General features: G+C 36.7%; 1 protein-coding gene across 1 annotated transcript in view; it reads left to right on the forward strand.

Annotated features, from left to right (window-relative positions):
* Nucleotides 1–14,841, forward strand: part of SEC63 (SEC63 homolog, protein translocation regulator) — a 52,980-nt gene that overhangs the window by 17,040 nt on the left and 21,099 nt on the right. The window contains exons 4-9 of the mRNA XM_041414862.1: nt 1,540–1,652; nt 5,101–5,185; nt 5,899–5,949; nt 8,414–8,522; nt 10,962–11,056; nt 13,645–13,777. Coding sequence (XP_041270796.1) covers nt 1,540–1,652; nt 5,101–5,185; nt 5,899–5,949; nt 8,414–8,522; nt 10,962–11,056; nt 13,645–13,777 — 586 coding nt within the window. The remainder of the gene's footprint in view (nt 1–1,539; nt 1,653–5,100; nt 5,186–5,898; nt 5,950–8,413; nt 8,523–10,961; nt 11,057–13,644; nt 13,778–14,841) is intronic.

Here is a 14,841-nt window from a genome sequence, read left to right on the forward strand (position 1 = left end):
AAGGTGCTCAAATAGTAATTATTTGTTTAATAAGTATCTGTACTGCAGTTTTAAAGATGGGATCCAAGGCATCAAGATGAATCTCAAAAGTGATTATATACAGGCACACTGTGTTCCAAGCAGACTGACACCAGCTGTCCAAGGCTAATAACTAAGCATTTCTGTAAGTCAGGCCTAACCTCCATAGCCCACCTTTTGAAAATGAGGAGTAAGAAATTAATGTAGATGGAAAATTTGTCAACTTTTCTGGGATTGTGTGCACCTTCTGTGTCAGAGAGGAGGAATTAGTTTTGTTTTTTTACAAGCAGCATTCATGAGAGCCATGAAAACACATCTCAGCTTGGGGTTTTTCTTTCCCTTTGTTCTTTTCCGCCTACTTTCTAGCTTCTTCTCCCTATCTGGCATTCTTTGCCTAGTCTTGAAACACCTGGTTTTAGTTGAAGTCTAATTTATAATGGAGTAAATTTATCCTGTGCATTAAATTAAGCATGCTCTTGGAAAAGAGTGTTGGAATATGGCAGACTGTATAAAGTGAGAAAAAGTAACAGCAAGTGAAGCCTCAGGGACGTTTAGTTTCTGGTTTAAATTTATTGAAACAGTACCATTAACTGTGAACAAATTCTTGCATGTTTATTATGCAGTTAAGGTCAGCGTGCTAGGCTTCTCTGGTGCAAAATATTGAAAAGTCTTGTGGTAATGGTTGTGCAAAACTAGCAGATAACATGTAGAAAAAACTTCAGCTGAACTTACTATAAAGTTTTGTATGTTGTCTTGAGTAGTGAAGCTCACAGTCCAAGCTGGAAGTTAGTGCACAGGGGATTGTGTTGGTGGCATTTAAAAACATGCTGGAGTAGAATAAAAATCAGTCTTTCTCAGGTATAAGTAATGTATTCCCTTTGTTCAAGAAGTGTGAAATAATTTATGGGTAGGATGGTTCTAGTCAAAGGTGTTTAAGTGGCAGGGAAATCTGCTGTTCCTGGGGACTGACAGATTTATTTCTGCATACAAACTGCAAGTGGACCATCATACTTGATCTATGAACTATGCTTAAATAGAAGAATATTTCAATTGAGAATTCCTTGTATTCATGAATATGTTTAAGATTTGCCAAACAGATAAGAAATCCTTCCTTTTTTTTTTTTGTTCCTATGGATTGACAAGCAAAATAATCCAGATAAAACCCGGTATTCAGTCATCTGAGTGTGTTTTACTTAGACTGAACTTCTGTCTTCATTTAAAAACAATGGTTGTAAGAATGTTATCAGAAAAATAATGTTTTAATGAAATATAGTTTCATGGTCCTATGTTAGAATAGAATTCTTCAGTTAATGGTTCAGAAAAATACTACAGAATGTATATTAGGATTATATATAAGAATAAATTTTATTTAAATTCAGAAAAATAGTACAGAATGTATATGAGGATTATATATAAGAATGAATTTTATTTAAGGTATTTATTAATAAATGCAAACCTTTCCTTTAAGAATAAATTTTATTTAAGGTATTTATTAATAAATGCAAACCTTTCCTTTTGAAGGGAGCAAGTATATCGGAAATAAAGAAACAGTACCGTGCACTATCCCTAAAATACCATCCAGATAAAGGAGGAGATGAAGTTATGTTCATGAGGATTGCTAAGGCCTATGCAGCGTAAGTTTCTTTTTTGCCTATGAAAGAAAGGGAATCGTAATATTATGGGGAGGACAGCCTTTACAGTAAGAGCAAGGGTGGTGTAAGCAGGCAGGAAGAAATGTGTTCAGGTATGTAACAAAAGTCAAAACATGTCTTCCTGCAGTGAGTATTTGCTTTGCATGAGTTAGGAAGGATAATTTGTTTTGCATCTGTCAGAATACTGTAAGATGTTAGTTTTTTGTGTTAACTTTCATGTCAGCTAGGAAAAGTGTTTCCAGCATAACACATATTAAATCTTAAAGATGACAAAGAGCAAAATGGGTGTTGTGGTTTTTAACCAGCCGACTCTGTTACAGCAGTTTTGAAGCAGTGCTTAGAAAATATATGTACTGTTCATTTCACCTGGTGGTAAAGCCAAGGAGTGAAAGACAGTATTTAACTGTTCCGTCCAGTGAAATGGAGATTTTCATTCTGGATCTCTTTTCTCTCAGCTTACCCCTATCCCTTTCCAGTTATGCTTGCCGTGCAGTCCTGATTTTTTACTTGGCGACTGCTTCATAATTCCTGTATAGTTCTTAAAAGCTGAGTCCTTGAATCTGCTTTTCCTCTAGAGTATTTTTTGGTCTTATCTCTTACAGCACTGATATGTTTTTAGTACCTGAGAGATGTCTAATGTAATAATTTGGTATAAAGGAAATCAAAATACAGGCATTTCAACACACAGTTCAATCAGAATACCAGTGGGATTCCCGTTACTGGTGTCTTTAATACACTCACTGTCAGGATGCTGATGGGAAGGCATGTGTGGCTTGAAGCCAGCTGGAGCCCATTGTTGTCTACAGAATTCTAGTTGTCTGGTTTTTATACACTGGTGGGCTGAACCAGGTATTTACTCCCCCCATGCTGATGTCTCAAATTTGAAACATTCATAGGTTTTTTATGCACTCAAAGAGAAATGTTTATACCACCAGTTGATCCCCTCAGCTGTTGATAGGTAAAACAAAGGCCACCTTCATGTCCCCTTTTTGCTGAGGTGGAGTCAGCTTCTCTGCAGCAGCTGTGCTGAGTCACTGTGGTCACAGCATGTCACTCTTGCCCATTGCCTCTGAGACTTCTTCAATTATTGGGGTTTATTGGGTTAGTCACATCATCAGAGAGCCTAGGAAGTGGTGATTTCTGCCTTGAAGTCAGTTGTGTGTGTGGTTAACCTTACTGATGGAGAGTCCTGTTTGGGAAGAGGTGGGAAGGAGAACCAACACTATGCTCACTTGAGCAGTTAGGAAATCATACTTTTTGCTTAAACACATCTATATCACTGTGAAGATCTCTTCAGTAGGAAATTCTGGTCTGCCTTTTTGAACTCCTGAAACATGTAATGACAAGGCATAGGATTTGAGGTTAGGCAGTTGTGTCAGTGTCCTTGAATGGAACTGAAGCTGTGACTTAAAAGAAAACTCAGCCAAAACTTGAGAAGGCACAAAGATCCTTGGCTGGCTTAGTGATTGTATTCACAAACCTAAGACTTTGGATTCCCAGAGGACAAAATGAAATGATTTTTTTGGCAGGGTAGCAGTTCATACTGTGACTGTTAATCCTCCTGGTCTTCTGAAAACTCTACCTCAGACTCCAGTGGAAGTAGAATTCTCTGGTTTATTTATAGGTCCCTCATTATTCTTTGAGACATCTGAAGAGTGGAAGAAGTCCCTGAAATTTTCTCTCTCTCCTCTATTCTCTAATCTTTTTCCACACTGAAGTGTGAGGGGCTTTCTAATTTATTTCTTTGTATTTATAAGTCTGTGGTGTCGAAACATGTACCCAAGTTAAGTACTCTGGTGTAGAAACATGTATCCAAGTTAAGTACTCTAGTATTCTAGGTCTATATAGACACAGGATGAATACAGTCCCTCATGGAGGTATTTCCTGGGCTCAGATGAAGCACATCTGTGGTTAGACATGCCTGAGTTCAATGTGGTACATCCCACCCTCTGTGCCCAGCACAGAGGAGCAGGGAGCAGCATTCCTCTCTATCCAGCTGAGGCAGTGTGAGGCCAGAGGCAGGCAAACAAGGGTTTTTTGTATTTGCATGACTTGCTGCTTTACTAAAAGTAAATGCAAAATCATTCAAAGAGTGTTTACAAGCAGGTGAGGGAGATATGAAGAATAGAAAGGTAGTCTATATATAAAGTGCCTTATGATTAAAGTCTATTTCCCCCTGGTATTTGCTGGTGCTTCAGCTCAGTGAGCATGACTGGGGGCAAGGAGACCCTCAGACGAGAACAGAAAGAGCTTTTTACTGAACTGCTTCTGTTCCTGGAGCAATCTGAGGTTACAGTCCTAAGGGTCAAAAATATTGTAGTAAACTGAAATTTACTCCACCAGTAAAAGACAGATTTTTAGTGGATTCTCCTAAAAATCTATAAACATTAACAGATTAGAGTCTGGAGATCTTTCTTCTCCAGAGCAAGGCATTTCCTGTAACTTAATGTAGTAAATTCTCTGGGTATCATCTGCTTGAACTCCTAAGGCTGAGGTGTGGTCAGGCTTGTCACATGTTTGATTGGAGACTCAAGGAATAGTAATTTTCAACTTAGAGAAGTCACATTGGGCTTGTGGATAATAACTGTTTATCTGAATTGATGGCTGTCACAGTCTGTTGGAGATGGCATCAGTGTAGTGCCTACCTGCAGAGGGATCCTAGCCCATCCTTATTTAAGGCATTGCTCCTATGGAGAACTGCTAATACTAAGGAAAGCATGTTGATTTTCTTTTAAGCAGGTCCTAGAAATCTATGTAGTCTTACTTTCTCTTCTTTACCCCGTTGGTTTCATGGAACTCTTAGTGTTGGGCTAGATAGTGTTTACAAAATTTAATTTATTAGCACCTGTGTCTGATAAGCTACTCTCTATTCAGATCTGTATACTGGAGATGTTAGAGAATCATGTTTTCTGTACCCTAACTTCTTTTGAATTGGAGAGTGTTCCTCTTTCTTTCTTACCAATCACACAAAAATTTGAACTGACAGAGGGTTTTGAGTTTACAGTTTACAGATTAGAAGATTTTCTTAGATGGGCAAACCAACAGAAATATCCATAGAAATAATTTGCTCAGACCATTTTCTTGCAGTTCATTTGCTTACTTGACTATGTATTTAAACTGCTGAAATGCAAAACTCACAAATCTTTCAAATTTCTTTATATATATATATATGTATATATATATATAAATAAACAAATCTTGCCTATTTCACTGCAATGTGTTAAGCTAAAATATTTGGTATTTCACGTGTTGGATTTAAGTCCTGTTATTGCATACTTGGCGTATTTCTGATTTGTTGCTTGATTTTGCTGTATTTGTTAAAATTTTGCTTATTGAAGTAAAAAACATGAGTGGGTTTTTTGTGGGTTGGTGATTTTGCTTTTTTGTTAGACATAATGTGACTTCAAAAATGTTTTTCAGTATTTTATAGTGAACTTACTTTATTTCATCCTACAGCTACAAGCTTCGGTATAGCTTTGCCAGCTTGGATTGTGGATCAGAAAAATTCAATTTGGGTGAGTCAGCTTATTTAGCTCAAGATTTTAAGGTGAATTTTCAAATGTTTTTGAAAAAAACCCATTTGCTTAATACTGCACATTTTCAAAACACATTAATACTTTGGTCCAAGTGCACATCTTTGAAGCAAATTTCCGGAGTGGTGAGTGTTAGAGTAGCTTATATCTAACCTTTGTGAGTAAAGTATGAATATGTTTGGATGGATCTCATTCCAGTGATGTTCTACTGCGGTCACCTCTGCTACAAAGTGTGTGTTCACCCTTGAAAGGAAACACAGAGCTGTGTTCTGGGCTTCTCTCGTTCCATTTGATTTGCTAGTGATGCTCTGATCACACAGTGTCTAAATGTTCTTCCTGCTGTATTTGTTGCTGCAAGGTGTTTTTCTTAACCACTTGGTTTCTTTCGATTGTCTGTCCACTGCATCATAGTCTTTCTGCCAACTTTTTATTTATTAAAGAAACTGACCTGTGACAGAGTGTGAATCATTTAAACTGATTCATATGTGAATCACACTAAACTGACACTCCTTATTTAAGCCATACCTAGTTATATTACTTCTAAGTTGCTCTTCAGAAATAATGACACTATTATGCAATAAGTTTATGGTAATTTTTAGTAAGCTTGTGGTAGTACTACTTGACTATTTTAGAATAAATATTAAACAAGAGTGGCCACAGTATCTAATACAGTATGTTTTGTATTTTTTCTGTAGGTGTTGTTTGTATATGGATTAGCATTTATGGTTATTCTTCCAGTTGTTGTGGTAAGTAGTAGCTGATATTCTACTCTCTGTAACCAAGTTGTAAACAAAGAGTCTTAGAGTTCTCATTCTTACCTTTCATAGAGTGTGCAAGTGAGCTGTTTTTTAAAAGGTGGTGCTTTATTGTGAAAAAAGTGTAGCTGCTATAGATTTTCCAAAAAAAATGCAGTGCCATGATAGAGAGGGGACTCCAGGGAAAATACTATATATTCCAAGAATTATTAAGTTATGTAATTTCTTGTAGCTTTATTCTCAAGAAAATTATTGAGGTGATGAGCTCAAGAGGATATTCAGTGGTGTTATAGTAAAGACTGAGGTGTGTCTAACTGGTGGTGGTAGAATGATTACTGCAGGTGAAGGAGGTGTTGATTTGGTTTTTCCTGCCTGCCTTTGTTTAAATAACTTCAGTTTTTATTGATCTTCTGTACACCATGAGATGTCTGCCCTTGACATTGCTTTGTGTGAGGAATCAATTGGTAGGTGAGTGTTATTTCAGGGCTTGGGTTTGCCCTACAGTATTGCTTTTGAATCATTTTCCTTACCCAGTGATTCTGCATTTGTGGTGTGGCATGAAGCAAGACTCAGAAAACTGACACCAAAAGGCCCTCATGTTCTTGAAAAGATTATTTTCATTTGAAAAAGTGTCCTGAGGTCTTGGCAGCTGCTTGCATCAGTGTGTGCAGAGACTCAAACATTATTCCGTCCCTTTGAGTCTTTCTGTGTAATTGAAAATTTAGTTTAGAAGATTAAATGTGCTGACTTCAACAAATGATTGAATAAAAAGTCTAAAATCCAGGATGCAAAATTTTTTCATGCCTTTCCTTTTAGGATTCAGTTGATGCATTTTGTATAGAGATAGTTGTAGTGATTTACACCAGGTTTATCATGGCTCAAGTGAAAGGAAAACAACCTTGCTATTGGTACAAACAAATGTTCTGAGCACAGAAAAAAATGTTCTGCCTCTTCTTGCCCCATACCAGATGTAGACTTGTATGTTCAGGCTTGTCACTCTAAATTTCTTTTATAAGTCAGTGAAGAGGAATAGTCATTTTTATGGAGCAAGTTATTTTATCATTTCATTTGAAAGTAGACATACAAGATAGTTCATGCCTTTAATGAGTCTGTTTCTCTTTCATGAGTAGATAAAGAAGGCAAACCTAACTGCAGTGTAGTCATCCTGTGTTTGATGGGTATCTAAAATAAAGTAAGGTTACTTCTACCCTTTGAATCCAGATTAATGAAAAGGGACTGTACTGATAAGTAGTTCTTTCCAGACTTCCACTGACCTAAATAATGTCCTGTACATGAGGCAAGAGACAGGAGCTGTGCAGAAGCAGTTAGAGCAGCACTTTTCGTGTAGATTTGGGCTGGCTAGGTGCATTTTTCTTCCAATACCTGTACTTGTACAAATATTTGATAGCTGTGGGATTATAATTTATTTTTATGCAGAAAACATTGTAGAAAATTGTGTAATATATTGTGTCAGCATTCATCTATTCATGGAGGAATTGAACCTAATTTATTCAAAAATTTGTTGGAGCCAGTCCTTGAGTATTCCCAAATAATTAAGTAGATTGCAGAATTCTTTCCATAATGGAGGAATTCACTATTATTAAACTAATAGTAGTAAGCATCACTTAACTATTTTACTGCTTGTTGCTCTTCACTGATAGTAAATTTCACAGTAGATTGAAGAGTATCTTTGATGTGTTTTCTTATGTTAAATGAGCTTTGCTTACAGGGAGGAGTTTAATGAACAGATTGCAGTTTATAACCCAGCACACCATTTTTCTGAAAATATATTAGAGAGTACAACCACTGTAGAGTGAGCTCTCTAATCTGAGTCACTGGTCTAATGCTAATGAGGCAATTACCAGTGTTGCTCTTCTGTCAACCTGAAGGTGTATGGCTTAATTCTGAAAATTTACAGTGAGGTCCCCATGCCACCTCCAGATTCCTCTTGTGAAAAGCATTTTGTGGTCAGGTGACCTAAATCACAGTTTTGCAAATTTTCTCATAGTGAAAGGAATCTTTGTTCTTGGTTTGGTCTTGGCCTGCCTAAACTATATTTGAATGCTGAGTTGCACTGTAAGGAGTTACGACATCATATATAGCAAGTGGTAAATTGAATGAATTTACTGTTTAGTGGATTTATTAAAACCACACCAGAAATAAATCAAGCAGTGTATATGTGTGCAGGTGTATGTGCTGGCAAAAATGTTTCTAAGCTAGAGGTCATTTAAAAATGTTTAACATTGGATTCTCTCAGATGAATTTATCAGTGTGCTTGTAAAGCACACTGATAAATTTTTGTTTCTCTCTCCTTTCTGAAATTCCGTTCACCTCAACATAGGTAATATAAGCTGGGCTGAGTTACCTGGTTGTTGACAGACATGAGGTCATGCAGTATGGCTGGTTTGATGCTTCCTTGTGGCTGACATCAGTCTGTTCTTGTTGAATATTTCAGGGTTCCTGGTGGTACCGATCAATACGATACAGTGGAGATCAGATTCTCATTCGGACAACTCAAATATATACATATTTTGTCTATAAAACTCGGAACATGGACATGAAACGTAAGTAAAAGGCACCTTGAACTGTAGATGTGTTCCTCTGGAAGTGCCAGTCTGCTGACATGAAAAAAATTCTATTTTGTAGGCCTTAATTAGGTTAAAGTAATGCTTCTGGTTCCTTTAGAGTGTTTTTAAAACTTAATTCCATTGCAGGTGAAGAATATTCTGTAAGAAGTAAATGTTTGGGAGAGGGAATTGTATAGATCTATATTTATGTCTATCTATACATGAAAAAAAAAAGAAAAAGGGGTATTGTATGTTGGGAAAAATATGGTGACCTGCCTGTAGCCCTCAGCTGCCAGTAGGAGCCAACCTCTGTGTGTTTTCTTCTGTTAGTGTAAAAAAACAGGCTTTGGAAGTTTTAGGGGCTTCATAAAATTTTTGTATGCATAAGGAATGCAGAAGCATTTCTTGTTTTTAGATGTTAGAATGGAGAGCTAAATTTCTGTTAAAAATTGCTATCAATTTTACGTTATTTTGTTACTTGTTTGTAGCTTTCAATATACTTCCTTTTCTTATCTACTACCTAATTTTAAAGGACCCCCCCCATTTTTGGGGATGTCCGGAAAACTGTAGGTGTACTTCATTGCTGCAGAATTGTATCTTACAGTTTGGGGGCTGGAATGAGCCTGAAGAATTGGCACAGTACTACTTAGTTCTAGATTGGATTTAACTAGATTGCATGCTCAGAGTAATTGAAAAACAGAATAGAGGAACCCCCAAAACCTTCTAAAAAAGGGTTCATAAATATATTTTCTTACTCCTTTGAATTGCACTGTTTTTCAGCTTTAAATTTGCTGGAAGATTGCTGAAATTTGCTTTTGATCCATCCTTGTCCTACAGAACAGAAATGCTTTGCAGATCATTCAAATGGTGTAGGGAATAAGAATATGGAAGGATGTTATCCTTTTATTCACAGGGCACGAGTTTGTGTGTGGGATTAGTTCAGACCGTTTTATACTCTCTTTTGTCATACTCTTATGCTTTTTCCCATCTCCAGCTAGGTGAGAAAAGAGAGAGTAAGGTGAGATTTTAGAAGTTTAGGGAGATCACTTTCTTTTTTTCAGATTTGTTCTTAACAGTAATTTGTTTAATATTGAACCTTGCTCAGAGGCCTGCCTTGAGGCTTGCTTTGTTCCTCCTAAAGATTGGTTAAAAAGGTTTAAGTGGCCTTATTAAAGGACTTTACACTTCTAGGTAGTTCCAGGATCAGAGGCAGGTCACTTTTTTCTACTGAGGTCTGTTGTGCAGTCTGAATGAAAGCTGAGGTGCAGCTGAGGTGGCTTAGACAAAGCACACAGTGATCAGGTAAGGCTTTTGCCTGGTTGTGAATTCCACTGTAGGGTGGTCTCTCAGTGTCAGCAAGTGTAGTCAAACCAGGCTAGGAAAATGATGAGATAAATCTACATGACTTGCCTTGTATTTTTTTAAGCTTCAGGACAAACAAACTTTCAGAATCTCCTTTCCTGGAGATTTTCAGTTGTTGATCTTAAATAATGGCAAGATATTTATAGTCATCTGAAAGTATTCAATATGCTGTGGTGAGGAAGTGAATAGATAATTGAGCATGGAAATGAAAATTGATGCTCAGGGAATTTGACTCATTGTTACTAGTCTGAATTCACTGGGCACTTGCAGGTAAGCAAAAATAAATTTGACTTGCTTGTAAGAGCACTTGCTCAAAATATAAGAAGGAAGCTTGAGTAACTACTGCTGAAAAAGTTATTTTAACTGGAGCAAATCATTGTGTGAGCTCTCTGATTGTCTATGGCTGAGGGGTCTGCTATGTTCATGAGCAGGAAGCTCACAATGGGACTAAAATATCCAGTTGTCTAGGGCTTTCATTTTTTAATTACATTACAGAATGTTTTGTGGTAATACGGATTTTCCTAATCATATTGAGAAAAGAGCGGTCCATCATCTTTGTGCAATTTGTTTGTAGGATTATTTATTGGACTGCTTTTCTCATAATTACAATAATTTTTTTGGTGAATTTTCAATGCTGACTGAGCAGAAAATGGAGCTGAAATTTTATCCTTCCTGCCTCCCTCATCCGTATATTGTGGTACTGCTGCAGGCACATGGGTTGCTGAGAGGAATGGTTCTGTGAGCATGCAGAAGTTGTCAAAGTGCTCTGCAGTGATGTCTGCTAGTCCTAATGAAGTCTAATTATGTTTTTTTCAAGACATTATGTGTCAAATGCTGGACTTCATGCCATGCAAAATTGAGCCTTGAATCATCTCTTTTGTTTTGTACCAGACATTGATTCCTGCCTCCTTTGCCCTGTGGCAGTAGTAACTGATCCATTAAGTAAAGGACATGGTTATTCATGATTGTTGGGGGAGGAATGGGAATAAGTTTTATGGTTGAAGGTTCTGAAGAAATCACTTGGTGGCTTAGGATGTTGACATTTTCTTTGTCTCACTCCAATTATCTTTGCAGGGCTTATTATGGTTTTAGCAGGGGCATCTGAATTTGATCCTCAGTACAATAAAGATGCAACGAGCAGACCAGCGGACAACATCCAGATACCTCAGGTCAGTCATGTCCAGAGGTGTTTTAACTGACCCCCCTTCAAGGGAAGAGGGAGGTGATGCTTCTGGGTGACCAGCTGACAGAATTCAAGTTCTTCAGGCATTATCTTTGTAGAGAGGCAGCTGTATCCCTTCAGAAACAGGAGTTAGAAGCTAGACTTGATTTTAACTTTTTAAAAAGAAAAGATAGCATTAATGATGCTAATGCTTATTTCAAATGGAATTGGTTTAGTATATAGGCTGCTGTATTGGACTTATGGGGATGGGGTAAAGTAAGTAGGAAATTAGAGTGCTAATGCTTAAAAACTTTGAAAATTGACATAAGGAGGTGATCACCATTTGATGTTCTTTTAAATAGCTAACACAAATCTGGTTGAGTGTGTTACCAGTAAAATAAAATTATTATCTGGTGTCTGAATTAGTAATGTCTTTAAATATCATGAAGATTCCTCCATGAATATCTGTTCCCCTCTGATTGCCTTTTATATTCATTTCCATTCAGTGTTTCCAATGACATCAGGAATGCCATAAATGCATACTGTGGCAAATAATTTTTACTAGCAGAGTATTAGAAAGTCTTATTTATCAGAAACTAATGCTTTGATTTAAGAAGTTTAAAACACAGTACACAAAATGCTCCAATAAAAATGTTTTGAGTCAGCAAAAAGAGGGGGAAATAGTCTCACAGATATAACCTTTGCATCCACAGAGTTGAGTTTTCATGTTTTAAATGTGACCTAAATGTAAGAGTCAGTCTGTTTTCTTTTACTTAATTGTCTTTGTCTCTTTTACAAATTCTTTATCATGTGATGGACTTTGAGTAGAAGATAAAATTGCAGTAAAGTGGGGTTTTTCAGCAATGAGAGCAAAAGGCTAGAAAAGACCTTGATCAATGGTTCTTCACCCATGCTGTTGCCAGCATTGGCATTCTGCAAGGCCTTTTACATTTAATCATTCATTATTTAAAAAGCAGTCAAGCCTTCTGTAACCATATCCTGCTGAGAAGCTGTTCCAGAACTTGCTGTTCTAGTGATTAGGAGTCTTGTTTGTGACCAATTTGTATCCTTGGATTTTATCATCACTATTCTGGAGTCTAAACTGTTCTTGCTGTGTATATCCTTATGCATCTGTAGACACAAGCAACATCCCATTAGTCATCTTTTTGTCTTTGTTTTGCTAAACTAGAAAAACTGCTGTCTTTCATTCCTCTCTTTTCCAGAAGGCTCATTTTTCTCCTCCTGCTGTGTGCTGAACAGGGTACTGTTCCCAGTTGATAGATTTCTAAATTTTCCATTATTTTTTTCTGCTTAGAATTGTCCACAGTAGTCTATGTTAAGTCTTACAGTGCCTTAGTTGGTGGCACTACTGCTCCTGTATTTCTGCAGGGAATGACTTTCAACATACTCTTCTCCACAGCTGTTTTATATGGTGGTTTACTACAACTAGAGTGGGATCAGTAAGTTTTCAGAATTTCCCCATCTTAGGTATCTCTGTTTTCCAGCTAACAGGTTCCCATCTTCGAGCTGCTGTTCTTGTTATTTTGCAATTGCATGACTTTGCATTTTATAACAGATTATGTTCCCTTTCTAAAGGTCCCGTGTCATCTGTGTCATTCAGTGTCATCTGTGGTTTTTTCTGACTATATGGCAGGACAGTTAACTAAAGCATCAACACAGAAGGATATTGCTAATAACTTCTGCTAGTGTATCCTGCTTTTGGGGCCATGATCAATGTTCCCATTTTTCACAAAATGCTTTTTTTAAGTTTTACTGCTCTTGATCTAGAGTTACACCAGGATGTGCTTATAAGAAGGTTCTTATAAGTTTCTTACAAGCACAGAGTCAGAAGATATTTTTTTCAAGTGTGGGGAAAGACTGGTTGGTGTAGCTTAGCTGTTAATACCCAAAGTTCTCTTTTTGTCTTAAGATTTTGGAATTTTTGAGCTTAAAAAATGAAGCTTCTGTGCCATGTACTAATGCTATTTTATCTGAGCTACTGTTACTCAGACCTGTTTGAACCGTGGGTCTTGTTCCTGTGGGAACAGGAAAGGTCATCCTCAGTAAAGAACACCATGCTTTTTTCAAGATGGTGCGGTTTGTAAAGAAGTTAAAATACTTGATCTTCAGCCTAGCAGGATTTCAGGCTTGTAAACCTCCTTCCTGTTTTACCTGAAATTATTCCTAGGGAAGTTTGCTGTGTCTGAGATGGGGGAAAGGTCTCAAGGTGATGCTGTTGCTTGTGCATATTAAGTTCAATGTCTTCAAAGTATGGTTTTTTGCAGTAAAATCAGATATTAAAAATATTTATCTGTCAATACAAATTTACTTAACACTACATAAGACAAGTTTCTTACATGCAAATCTTTACAACCCGCCCATTCACACATTGAAAAAAGGTTTATAAAGACACTTCTAAACTTTTTGGAGCTGGGTTTTGAATAAAAATCGCTAATGTTCATCTCTACAGAAATTTCCAAGGAAAAGTTACTTAAACTCCTGCTTTTGTAAACATGCTTTTTTCCCCTTGTGAACTCTTCTCCTGTATTTGCTTGTATTTTTCAATAAAATAGGCGTTTAACTGTTTTATTTTAGCTAATCAGAGAAATTGGTGGCATAAATTTAAAGAAGAATGAGCCTCCTCTCACCTACCCTTACAGTCTGAAAGCCAGAGTTCTGCTGTTGACTCATCTTGCCCGGATGCAAGTTCCTGAGGTGCTTGAAGAAGGTAATGGCTTCCCCCTAATCAGATATTACTGGAACAGAGCAAGATGCTGCTGCCTTCTACAGTACTTCCGATGCTTGTCCTATAAACAGCTGAATGGATCTCTGCTCAGTCTCTGCTCAGTCTCCATGCAAGCTGCTTCTTTTTTCAACTTTAACGACCCTTTAGAGCATTTACTTAGCATTTCCTCACTCTCCTGACAGCCCTGCAATACTGGTATTTTACTGTTTAAAGCTTTTTGCTGCACATATGGCTTAGGTAAATTATTTTTGATTTTTGTAATAGAATAAAAAGTTAAACATGAAGTGTATTTGCTTTTCAGAGCAAAGAAATCCAAGATCAGCCTGATGCTGCTCTCTATAGCATTTCCATGTGTATTTATTTTTGGAGGTTTTTAGCCCGCTATGTGAAGTAAAGATGACAAGATTAGCACTCTAAATATCAGTTACCTGTGGGCTTTAGTGTGTATTGTTGGAATTTTTAATACTTTTGAATATTGAAATGGAAATATTTCTAAATGCATCTCTTAAATTTCATCCATGAAAGCCATAGTTCTAGGCTGACCAGCAAAGTTGAGATGTTCTGCATTTTAATGGAAATAAAAAAAAAAAAAACCTAACGCAAACCAACAAACCAGGGAAAATGCTTTGCTTCAAATTTTTCAGTTCCTTTCAAAAGAAAAATAATCAGTTTTAAAAAGTCATGAAAAATATCTCATCTTTCTTTTCCTTAGTTACTGTTTGTACTTAGAACTTCACAGAACTGCATTCAAGAAAATTGATACATTGCAAATAATGTTTTTGCAAAAGTGGTGTTTCACTTAAAATTAAAAATCCTGGTTTTAACCTGTGATTACCTAAATAATTAATGCAATTTTTAATATGACTGGTAAATTGTCTGTGCCATCCTGTTGCTTCTTTTTAGATGGATAAATATTGTTTCATTTGGTGTGGAAGCTGGTATACAAAATTTGTTTCCTCTTAGCACTTTCATTTTCCTGGTTTTTTTTAAGGAATGTTATAGATGGATATGTCAGTGAGAATAAAGTGGCAGTGAGAATAAAGTGG

This window comes from Onychostruthus taczanowskii, unplaced genomic scaffold, assembly GCF_017590055.1.
Source record: "Onychostruthus taczanowskii isolate IOZ18803 unplaced genomic scaffold, ASM1759005v1 scaffold48, whole genome shotgun sequence".
Taxonomy (NCBI): Eukaryota; Metazoa; Chordata; class Aves; order Passeriformes; family Passeridae; genus Onychostruthus; species Onychostruthus taczanowskii.